General features: G+C 40.6%; 1 protein-coding gene across 1 annotated transcript; it reads left to right on the top strand.

The window, feature by feature from the left end:
* Positions 1-2536: 2536 nt before the first annotated feature.
* rxfp3.2b (relaxin family peptide receptor 3.2b) lies at positions 2537-3739 on the top strand (the record flags this gene model as incomplete). The annotated part of the gene is made up of 1 exon (XM_079220593.1): positions 2537-3739. One exon carries the CDS (start codon positions 2537-2539, stop codon positions 3737-3739), a length of 1203 nt encoding a protein of 400 aa, XP_079076719.1.
* Between the last annotated feature and the right edge of the window lie 9336 nt (positions 3740-13075).

Genomic DNA, 13075 nt, shown 5'->3' with positions numbered 1-13075 from the left:
AGCTTTGTTCTCTTTAACTTGAGGGCTGTTCAACCCGGACCCTATTCTCCCATTCTCCCCATTGGTCTACGTGACCAATGGGGACAAAATACGTTTTAATTGGTTCAGTATTGAGGGAGAATGCTGCAGACGACATCCCCAACAATAAAGCCGGGTATGGGAATTGTCTGTGTTTTTTTCTCAGAACTTTAACCCTTTCAAAGTTTATTTTCAGTTCATGAAAGAGGATATAGGTATTATTATGTGTTTGCAATGAAACTCTTGTTCCATTAGGCTCCAAAGGCTCTCCTGAAGATTCTGCACACTGGAATATGAATGGACTTCTTTGACCAATCAGACTGAACCCGAAGAAGCCGACGGGAAGGGAAATACATTTCCTGATATTACATCACAACTATAAAGGCTTTATCCACATTTTGATCACAGCATCAATGCAAGGTGTCCTTGACAGCTGCATAATAACTGGATAATAATCTGCTTTGGTGCAATGAAATGTCAGGTGCTTCGTAAGCAGTCTGCTCAGACTTATTCTACATCACAGATTTGAACGCTTAGAACATTAAACCATGGCACACTGTCAGTGCTCCTGCATTTGGAGGTTTAAGGGTTGTTAAAATGTCAAGAACTGGGTCACAACGGATTAAAACAGTGCAGATTCTTTTTTTTCATCCACTCATGTCTTTTTAATTTGCTCAAAAATGTACAGGGAGGGATTACTTACAGACAAGATGACTCCAAAAAACTCATGGTAACAGGGTTGTACACTAATAATATTTGTCATTGTCTGTGCACAACAATATTTGGTTTGAAATAAATACATAGTAGATATCACCATTAAACTTCCCCAGTTGATTACTTACAATGGGTTTTTTTGGGATAATACACATATATTGTTTAAATATGCAGATGAGAGATTATTTTATTAATTATGTGGAAACTTTCTTGAACAGCAATCTAAACATTGGATGGTGAAAAAGTTTTCTTTTATTTTGCTGAAATATCAGAGTCAACGGATTTTCTAGAAGGAATTGTGGACATCTCTTTGTATCACTCCAATCACAAAATACTGTCAACAGCCATTAGAAATCCAATTTCACCATGTTTTGAGGAATATAATGGTTTATAAATCAGGCCATGAATTATATATGAACAACACCCCTGTCAAAACTTTCAGAATATAAATAGGAATGAAACTGGAAAGTTTGGTGAATTCAAATGGAGATTTCTGGCTTGGAAAAAAAGTTGCAAGATGCAACACCTAAATGTGTCTTTTGGGGGTTTTATTTCCGCTGTAATGGAAGCAAAATATCCCAAATCTCAAAATAGACCAGTGCATAAAGAAACTATTTATTTTGGCCTGGGTTGACTCTCCATGTTGCAAAGTAAATTCAGTCTGAGCCAGAAAGCATGAAGTAATCAGTAGGTTGGCAATTTCGTAATTATTCAGCTTGTTTATAACTCACTTAGGATTTTACCTTTAATATATTTATACTTCCATTGATGAGAAATTTTGCAACATTCTATTCACTGTGAAACTTGATGATTTGAATAATAATTAAAAGACATATACGAATACAATTCTTTAGTGAGTTTTGTTCTTATTTGATCTCATAATCAAAGGCATTTATTTAAAAATAATTATATATATAAATATATATATATATATTACATGATTAGGATCATTTGTAATGTTCAAAAAGTGCCATATACATTACGATTATTAATATTAGTTGCATGAAGTATTGCAATAGCATCTTTATTTTATTTTCAGTTGACGCCACCAACCTTCCTCCTTCCTCCAAGTAGCAACAGACAGAGGATTTGTGAAAAGCACACACACTATACAGGGAAAGCGCGATATTGATTCATCATAAAGAAATCTAAAGCGAAAGTCCAGAGATATTGTTCTTTTACAAAAGGTGCAATATAGCGTCATCTTCTAAATCTTTTACATCTTCCCACATGTATTTCCTCCACCCCCTGCTCTTCAGTCGTGAGTGAGAACATCAAACGCCGGACTGTGTGTATTAATATACAGTCCGAATTCAGAGCATACTGGTGCCCTCTCCACATATTTGCTCATTTTACGCGCGCAGTAGTTTCCACGTGCCCAAAGCTCGCTTTGAAAAGCGGCACTGCACAAACATGATTATCTGTAAGGTGCAGGGTTTCACGTCGAAACACTTTGAGATTCCACCCTGTCGGATGCGCTGGGACACTTTGATGTGGGAATTTGCTGTGGTCCAATAATCTGGCTGGGTGAGATGATGAGCGTCGACCGCGTGACTGAGCTCCGCGCGTTCACGTGGAACCTATAAACGGCCGTGGCGCGCAGAGCCGCGAGTAGTCAGTGGAGAGAGGAGCAGAAGATAATCGTGGCAGAGGATCTGTGGCGCAGTGGGAGATAACCCGACACAGATACACCAGGAAAATGATCACAATGCCATCATCACAACACTTTTTTTTATCTCTCCTTCAAACACAAAGCTGTCAAACTTTGATGTCCAAGGTGATGTGAGACTAGGAGAGTTCAGCCATGCAGCTGAATGAGACTGGAGTTCAAACACTGGCTCCAGAGCCATGTGAGCCGCAAATACTACAGGAGGACAACGCCGGAAACTGTAGCGGCAGCTTCACCGGCAACTTGTCGCTGCACTGCTGGCTGCAGCTCCTCAGCAGGGAATCCAACATGGAATATCCAGGAGACATCTCCAGTCTGGTGATGCGTGTGATGATAGCTTGTGTTTACTCCATAGTGTGTGCACTCGGGCTGGTAGGCAACTCACTGGCTCTGTATCTGTTGCACTCACGGTACAGGCAGAAGCAGTCGTCCATCAACTGCTTTGTGATGGGGCTGGCCATCACAGACCTCCAGTTTGTTCTGACTTTACCCTTCTGGGCGGTGGACACAGCCCTGGACTTCCGCTGGCCGTTTGGCAATGTGATGTGCAAAATCATCAGCTCCGTCACCGTCATGAACATGTACGCCAGTGTATTCTTCCTCACCGCTATGAGCGTGGCACGTTATTACTCGATGTCCTCCGCGCTGAAGATGCACAGCCGGCGGGCGGCGGCCACTAGAGCCAAGTGGACGAGCCTGGGAATCTGGGCTGTCTCTCTGCTGGCCACTTTGCCTCACGCCATCTACTCCACCAGCGCCCAGGTGTCGGATCAGGAGCTTTGCCTGGTGCGCTTCCCAGACTCTGGCAGCTGGGATCCACAGCTTCTTTTCGGTCTCTACCAGCTGCAAAAGGTCCTGCTGGGCTTCCTCATCCCTTTGATCATAATCACCGTCTGCTACCTGCTGCTAGTGCGCTTCATCCTCAGCCGACGCATCGCAGGTGCGGGGGGCCCAGAGGTCGAGCAGGGCCGGCAAAGGCGTCGCTCCAAAGTGACCAAATCCATCGTCATCGTGGTGCTGTCCTTCTTTCTGTGCTGGCTTCCCAATCAGGCACTGACGATGTGGGGAGTGCTCATAAAGTTCGACCTTGTGCCCTTCAGCAAGGCCTTCTACAACGCGCAGGCCTACGCCTTCCCGCTGACTGTGTGTTTGGCACACAGCAACAGCTGCCTCAACCCCGTGCTCTACTGCTTGATTCGCCAAGAGTTTCGGGCCGGGCTCAAGGAACTTCTCTTCCGCGCCACGCCGTCCTTCAGGAGCCTGACTCACCTGCTGCATCGCAAGGCCAAAGTGGCCGAGGCTCCGCCTGTTCTCGTAATGGTCCAAGTGGATGTCTGACTGTTGATGTCGAAGGACTAACTCACAACGCAAATAAGTGAACGCTGCCTACAGCACTATTGATCCGGAGTTGTTTACCATGACGCCGGTGCATCCATCTCGACCCTGTCAACACGTCTTTTTGGTCTTTGAAAGTAACATTATCATAATGGACTACCCAGTGGGATGTGCCCCACTTTTACTGCGTTCTCCCAAGATTCACTCAGCAAACATTTTTACTTGTTATACAATGATTCTCTCTCTCTCTCTCGCGCTCTCGCTCTCTCTTTCCCTCTCCCGCTGCCTCTGCTTCTACGTCTGCTTCTCTCTGGTAATTTGTAATGTGTGTAGAAGTCACTTATAAATGAGATTCGTTGCAGCACTCAGACGGTTTGACTGTGATGAGCTGAACCTCAATTAACATTTGCCACCGCAACGCGAGGGAGATCAACCGTCTGTTACACTCCCAGGGCAAGAGGAGCTTCACTGATCAAACTTTCTGACTGTGAATGGATGAGGGCTTTACTTGGAGAAAACTAGAATAAATCATGACCAAGATCTCTCAAAGGAGGATGGATGATGTGAATACGAGAAGAGGCTTCCCAGTGCGTTGGGCCAGTTGCTGTGTTTGTATTTATTCTGTGGTGCACTTGTACACACTGTTTCAGTAAAAGCAAACTGGGGAAATTACACCCAACGAGCACTTAAATAAACCTTTTTTAAGGTTAGACAATGTGACATAACATGTCAAAGGGTTCAGTAGAACAAGTGTATTGTTAGTGAAATGAATGTTGTCCTTGAAAGCACCTGAGAATCACGAGTTATGGGGATTTCAAATTGATTCTTACACCTGTGCAACACATCTCACACTGGTCTCAGTGTGAGATGTGTCCCATATGAGCTGAGCACATATACTGTATTGTATGCACCAAAAAATAAATGTTTATGCTCTCTATTACTTACGCACACATGCAGAATATATATGGGTTCTCTCATAGCTGTAGATGTGTCAGATTGAGCAATATAATACATTATTTATAATCCACATTAAAGCTGCAGATGTGTGATGTTTTGCATAATATTCAAACCAGGCCATTGATACAAACGTTGTGTTTCTCCATGAACAGTTCATTGACGTCAACACCAGCCTTTGCTTCTCTGTTAAATGACATGTTGAAGGTGCATGTAACCGACTGACATGATGATGTGATCGTCTGTGATTGTGATGCATTCTGTCATGACTGACCATGACCATGATCTTTTTTTTATGAAACGCTTGTTGATTTGCTGTTTCAATGGAATGTTTCAATGACGTAATGAATAAATAAAAATCCTTGAGCTGGAACTCTTTGTAATAACAGAAGTCAAAAGTTCAAATTCAGAGCATATCCACGGGGAAATGAATTAGGCAACAGGGGTTTGGTATATGATAGAGAAATTTGCTCGACACCTGCTGGTAAAATCATTGATCAGGACATTTATTCTCTGTCTATCACCTGATGCCCTTCTGTCAGTGAATTGTCCCACTTCCAACAATATATAAAGTGGGACAATTCACTGACAGAAGGGCATCATGTGATAGACAGAGACTCCCTCCTATTATGATTGATATTTAATTTAATTCTGTGTTTGCACAGCACCTCTTCAATCACTACCCATATCAACACTGCACCGCATGAATAATCTACGAACAAAGGTTATGAGAAAGATCATTGATTCTCACTTTAAATCAAAGCTCCTTTGTGAAAGTGAAAATATAGAGAAGCAAAAATTAAATATGTTACTCGAAGCACTTAATTAAAAATGATGGCATGATATTTATTTGTTTTGGAATGCCCCAGGGAGACGGACAAAAAACCCTGTGCCAGTTTGTTAATTGAATCTTGGTAATTTATGAATTGCTCATTTGTGTGAGAACATGCTCCACAAAGTTAAAGCATGAAATGATAAAAGCATTACAAGTGCTCAATATGAAAGCAGAGCATACAGATTGCCCCCTCATGGCTCTCAATAGGTGGCTAGCAGTCAACAGTGCTAACAGTCCTAACAGTCCTAGCAGTGCTAACAGCGCTAACAGCGACCGTAACGGTGCTAACAGTGTTAACCTGAAGGGGGAAGAAGAAGGTGGCGCCGGTCTGGACGGCGTTATCAGCTGTAACCGCCCTATGAGCGCAGTGTGGAGAAACGTCCGTGAGCTAACCAGTGGGGCGCGTCCACATGCACAAACATGCAATAAAGTCTTATGAGGCTGGAACCGGCTACGTAAACAGAGCACAGAGAAGCTTGGATAACAACACACTGCTCAAGTCAACATCAATTCACTATATCTTCAGATAGAAAATACTTGTTTGCTGCAATATTAATGCCATGAACATCGGATACAGAACGTTTAAGGTTCTTGTATTAGGATCTAATCTGGATGCTCAGGCTTGTATTCCGCCCTGTGTCTAAACTTATATGAAGACCATTATAAAATGTATATTGCGCATCAGTGGCACAGGTGGGATTCTATCCCATAGTACGCACAGTAGTACAGTACCTCATGTACTACTAGTACCGCACATACGCGGTCTACTCAGTAATGCGAGCAAGAGAGAGAAGGAGATTGGGTCATGCTTTTTATTTTAAACACTAACGTTACCGAACACCACCATAGACAGAAGCGCCTGAATGTTTCTTGAGGCCCGGAGGCTATGGATGTTTCCCTCCCTTCACAACATGCCGCACAGCAACATTCATTCAGCAAACCCTCGTCAATGGACAGCGACCGATAGTAAAAGGATCAGTAAACACAATATGAAGTTTGGCTTTATAATAATCCGAAGCTTCATTCATAATAATGTTGACATTCAAATTCTAAATCAATATTCAAATGTTTTGTTTTTCAACCCAATACTGCACAGTTACACATATCAGCCTACACTAATATTAACATTATACTGTTTTTAGAATTAGACCATTATTTGCAACAAGTAGCTACTAGTTACTCTGGCCAGTAAGTCAGAGAAGTTGAATGAGATTTCTAGAAGCAAACTCTATTCATTCTCATAACACCTTCTGAATGGCAGATACCATTATTTATACAGAACTAGTTTGTGAATTGTGCTTACGTTAATTGTGATAATTGAAAAACAACTCTTGCACTTTAATTTACCTGAAACCATGCAGTACTCTGCCCGTGCAAAGAGCTGTAAAAGGAAAACAACCAGTAGAATCAGGCACGAGCAGATTGTTTCACTTTCAGCTATGGAGGATTACTTTTGTAATTACACATGCCGACACAATTGAAATGTGTAGCTTCATCTTGTGCATCCTATAAACCCGGCTGGGAAAGTATCCAATAACAACTAGTAGGCCCTCTGGCCAACAGCCAACTGGCCCGTGATGAAAACTCATCACGCAAAGTTTATAAAATGATAATGAACAAGTGCCATGTCAAGGGAAAACTGTTTAGCATTCATGTGCTTTCCTTAACAGGTCGACAATCCCCAGACAGCAGCCTGAGACAGAAAAGAGAAGACAAAGTTTGCTTCTTTTATTTAATTACAGCTGACCTATATTTTGCCTGTCCTCTTTGTGTGTGTGTGTGTGTGTGTGTGTGTGTGTGTGTGTGTGTGTGTGTGTGTGTGTGTGTGTGTGTGTGTGTGTGTGTGTGTGTGTGTGTGTGTGTGTGTGCGGCTATATACACAACAATTATTTTCACACATTTCTTTCTGCCCTCAGCAGCCCACAGAATACAAGTTCCCATGGATTTATCTTTCATAAACCTTGTGGCGCATATAAATAAACTGAACAGGAGACTGATGTACACAAAGGACCTACAACAGGGCAAACAACAGCTTACACATTTATTTAAAGTAAATAGATGTTTTGTTAAAGTCAACAGCTGAGAATAAATGGAGGACATACCTTCAAATCTTCTAACAATACATGGGGGAAAGATACCTGGAGGACTGGCTGACTCACAGGGAAATACTTTGAGCTCTTATTCCATTACAGTACTGAGAAGTTTATCTTTTACATTACACCATGCTTTGTGTGAGTGAGTGATTTTCTCTCAGAATACACCCTCATTCGAGTTCTCCTTCTTCCTCTCCTAGCTGTTCCCCTGGGGATCGGTCTCGGTCTCGGCCCGGAACCTTCTTGTTGTGACTGCCTATCTGAGTTCATATCTAAAGCTGTCATATTTGTTTTTCTCTCAAACAAAGTGTTTGATTAGAACCATATCTCACACAAATTCGTGCCGAATGACACTTGCATCACCAGAATATTTAAGTATCCCTCGTTAGCGTTGAACATACTCGGGTTGACATTTTCAAACACGGATGGGGTTATTTAGAAGCAGATGAGACACATAGCGTGCTAATGTCACGTAGCCTTCATCAAAAAGCTCCTGACGTGAGAGAGACCCCATACAGCTCAATTGATTATCTAAACATGTAAAGCTGCAAACTGGGCACCTCATGAGCGGAAAAGCAAGCCAAGTTTAATTGTAGAGCACCTTTCATCAACAAGGCAATTCAAAGTGCTTTACATTAAGTAGACCGCCATTAAGAGGAGATAAAACAAAATAGACGGATAAGCCAATAAAAGGTAATAGGAGAATATGAAATAAATAGGATTTTATGTGAGAGATATGATCAGGATGATGTATTCAGGAGCTGTGTAGAGTTTACAATTAGAAAGCAGAGCACAAGGAGGCTGTGAAAATGCTTGAAAACAACAGCCCACTAAATTAGTATCACTTCATTATACGTTTTCTCTCTCTTCATTTCTCTTGTTTCTTTGATTCTTTCCTTTTTCTTCGTGTCTCCTCGTCCGGCAATTATTATAATCAACTTCCCTTATCTGTTCATTTAAAATATAGCCCTGTTGCATCATTATCCCCTTTAAATGGGCAGTTATCTATAACAGCTCTCTTAAATGAGATTCCTGATGAATAAAAAAACACACACTTCTCTTCTTTTTTTCACAAACACACCAGGCAACAATTTACATTGTTCATGACTGATGAATCATTCAAAGCAGCACCTTACTCTCTGTGGGAGCTGTTTTCCCAAGATATGTTTTCGCAGGTTGAGGAGAGTCTGAAGCTTTTTAATCAAGGCATATGTGAGTGGCTCCATTTTTTTTTTCTGCTCATCATATCCAGTTGCACCGTCACACCCATATCTTCAAAAGTCCATCATGGAATTCAATTTACTCCCAAAGTAACAGAATGTGCTTATCTTTTTGACTATTAAAATGCTTCATGAGTGCTAAGCACTAACACAGAGTTAGTCAGAGGCTGGTTCTCTCCCCCTTCCCAGCCTCCTGCTTTGCTGATGTCCTCTGGGTTTGGCTCCAGCACCTCTGCGACTCCCGGATAAGCGTGTACAGAATACTGAATGGATTCTTCGCCCTCAGTGTTCGCAAAGCCTGAATATGATCTTAGCGAGACTGGACATTTACACCATTTTTTATCTGGAAAACTTTGGTAACTGCATTTATCTTATCAGAGCAGTAACCCATATGCCAGATAGTTTTAATGATACATGCATTAATCCTGCCGAAAGTCTTCTCCCATCTCTTCACTTGTCTGTCTCTCGGCTCGTTTGTGTCACTCAAGTGTCTTGTCAACTTTGCACCACGGAGAGATAAGACTCAAAACTCCAAATATGTTATATTGGCCCAGAGGGGAAACAAGTCAATGTCAGGCAACTCCTCCGTGAACCTGAAATCCTATCAGATTATAAAAAGGAGTTACCTTTTGGTGTTGTTCAGGGAGCATCCTGGACTCAGATCAGAAAATCCCCCCAGTGAGTCGAAGGTTTTAGTCTCAGGCTCAGCATGAAAGTCAACGTGCCAGCCAAATCCCACATGTTGCTCGCAACTCATACTTTTCGGAAAATAAAACAAAAACATATGTAATAATATATATATATATGTATATATATATATATATATATATATATATATATATATATATATATATATATATATATATATATAATATATTATAATATATAATGTATAATAACAGTGTAATAAATAGACAGTGGGTAACATATATTATGTAATATATAGCAATATAATATATAGTAATATGATAATATAATGTGTAATAATTAGGGCTGGGCAAAGTTGAAAAAATGCAACTGATTAAACGCATGATTAATCACATGATTAATCGCATGATTTTTCTGTGATTAACAGTGATTAATCACATTATACTCCAAATTAAATAATGAATGAAAAACTAGTGTATTGCACGCTTTTATTTTAAAGTAATGTTATCAGAACAATATAACAGGCACTCTCAGAGCAACAGCAAGTTGACAACAGTATATAAATCTAGGTACCAGAAGAAACATTTTATTGTATTAGGGAATTAGGGTATTAGTCTGTTCAGTAGTAAGGTTCCCTGCTAGAAGGACAAGCGACTCCTTCTTTTGTCCATGCCCAAACAGTAACATTCAAAAAAATTCAGAAACAGTCAAAGCATGTGAAGCAACACCCACAGTTCATCAATATAATGAACTGTGTCAGTAACTCAATATGTGTTCTAAAGTTAGAAACGTTTGTCATCAATTTTGTTGTTTTTGTTGCATGTTTTTTGTCTGCCGTCAGCAAAATGTATCTGGTTTCCTGTTTTGAGATAAGGTGCTTTTATTTTGAAGGCAGAAAACGGAGTTGAAACGGAAGTCGCATCGTGCGCCGTTTAACGGCTGAAGCTACAGTCTTTAAAGACCATATGTCGGAGGGGTACGCTACAAACTGTAACTCTGAGATAACTGTACAGCGATGTCCTGTAGTCTCAGTGAGAGCAACAGTTGGTGCACGTTGTAACGCCGTCACTTTTGTAGTGCGCTCTGTTTCATACAACGTGTGTGTTCTCCTGACTACGGTGCGTCTGAAGGCTCATACGCGCCGTCATTCCTTGGATTCAGGAGTTGCTTGTCCCTCTAACAGGGACCCTTAAAAAATAAAAAATAAAGAAAACAGATGTATATACTGGATGTTAACTTGCTGTAGCACTACAAAAAACATAATCACATTTTGACAGAAAAGGTTTGTGGCAGAAAAGGTCTTGATCTGCCTTTTGCAGACCTTAAAGAATCAGTGTGAAGGATTTAGTGGCATATGGTGGTGCTGTTGCAGATTGTCTCCAACTGAATATCCCTCCGTTCATCCTTCCCATTCAAAGTGTGTCGGAGAACTACGGTGGCCTTCAGGTCACGTAAAAACACGAAAGGCTCTCTCCAGAGTCAGTGTGTGGTTTGTCCATTCTGGGCTACTGTAGAAACATGGCGGGACAACATGACTGACTTCGTGAAGAGGACCCACTCCCTATTTAAACAGCTCACAAGGTAACAAAAACTCTTCAGTTATTATTAACCATGATCGCAATCTTAATTTAGCGTTTAATACGCTACCATTTGCTTAGCACTAAACACAAAGTACAGCGAAGGCTGATGTCAATGGCTTTGCAGGTATTTGGACGTAAATCTAAGTGCTGGACACATTAAAGTGTTGAGCTGATGATGACGTGAGTAAAAGAATTATCAAAATGTTTCATATTCATCTTGAGAGAAACATCTCTTTCCTATGGTAGTGCATAATAGTTGTTAGGACATTTCACTTGAAACTACAAATATCAACCACATGGTGATATGTTGAGAGGTTTGTCAATGGGTTTTATCATCTGGGGGGCATTAATCTATACAACATTTAAATGTATTGATACATTTCCATTGAGATCTAATTAATTAACGTTTTTTAATTTGATCAGAATTATTTCTTTGCAATATTCACCTAGAAGATTCACAAAAAGTCTTCACAGGTTATTTGCGACAGAATGAACATTGTCATCATCGGCCGCTGCGGTCTGGCTGACCTTTCTCTGCTGATGAGGATCTTTCGTAGCCTTGAGGAACATAGATTAGCTAGAATACCAGCCAGTGTTTCAAGCTCTGTCTGTTATCCAAGTTGCCATGTAATGAAGTCCAAGTCAAGACAAAGAAAGCTTTTAGATATACCAAGCCAGCCCTGTCATCCATATCTGGAGCCTTTATTATCACACGTACCAGACTAAGCTGATTGAGCGCAGGTCAACCTCGTATGCATGGCACGGTTGTCAAGTGTGAAACACGAATGTTAATCGTTGAAACCTTGTCATTTTGTCATACTGTTTGGAACAGTGATTAGTGTGAAGATGCTTAAGAAGATAATTAGATTGGCATAGTTATAGCCTCATTAGCGTCATGACTCATAGTCTATCCACCTCGTTTGTCCTCGCTGAAATATCTCAATAACTACTGGATGGATTGGTACAGACATTTATGTCACTCTTTGAATAAAGATTGATAACTTTGGTGATCCTTTGACATTTTCTCTAGCGTTACGTACGTCCAGTTATTGTGATCAAACAACTTGAGGTAGAATCATTTCTATAAAAATGCTGTTTAAAACATTTGTTTATAGTAATCCTTACAGTGTTTGTTTGTGGTCTTTTCATACATGACAATGTATAGAGAAACATTTTAAAACCACAGCGGACTAATGTCAATTCATTTCATCAGTTACTTTACTCCTTTTATACTTACTGCCTCAAAGTGACCTGTCTGCTTTTCGGCAACATGAGGCCGGTGCTGCGTTCGCATTGCAATGAATCACGACGGGAAAAATACAAACAAATACAAAATAATGAGCACCAAGTTGCCATCTTCAAGTGCCCTTGGTGAGGTAAAGGCAGGAGAATTGTCAATAAGCCCGTATAAACTTCAATTAGATGAAAAACAAAACAAATTTGGTAATAATCATCCGTCCATAGTGTTCAAATCCCATCAGCCTTGGCTGTAGTTTGTGTTAGCATTAATTAGCATTGTCATTGTGACATTGTGGCATGTTGGTATGCTGTCGTTAGTTCAAAATACTGCTGTGCAATGCTTCAAGCAGTTACGGTATGTATTATGCCCTAAGATTAAGAATTTTGTTTTTGTTATTTGTTGTATCTACATAGGGGGCAGTTCACAGAGTTACACACTAGCCCAGAAAGCATGCAATCTGCAACCTGACCTCTATGTGCCACTATTTCCTACACACTGTTCCTTTCAAAATAAATGATTGCTCTTTATATTAATATAATCATAATCTCACATGGTTCACATGTCTTCAAATTGAGGACAAAGGATCAACATTACGAAGGCACTGCAGTACTGCTGTTTATTATGATGACTGCCACAACCAGCATCATCATCTTGTAATATAATCATAATCATTCTCATGCTCCACGCGTCGCTGCTACCTCTCAGAGATATAATGATGCCGTGATATGGCTGATTTTACATATCTGCAAATGAAAAGCTGATGCTGCAG

The sequence above is a fragment of the Taurulus bubalis genome (genome assembly GCF_910589615.1).
Source record: "Taurulus bubalis genome assembly, chromosome: 7".
Classification (NCBI taxonomy): domain Eukaryota; kingdom Metazoa; phylum Chordata; class Actinopteri; order Perciformes; family Cottidae; genus Taurulus; species Taurulus bubalis.
The sequence above is the reverse complement of the archived record's forward strand: the minus strand, read 5'-3'. Positions and strand labels throughout refer to the sequence as shown.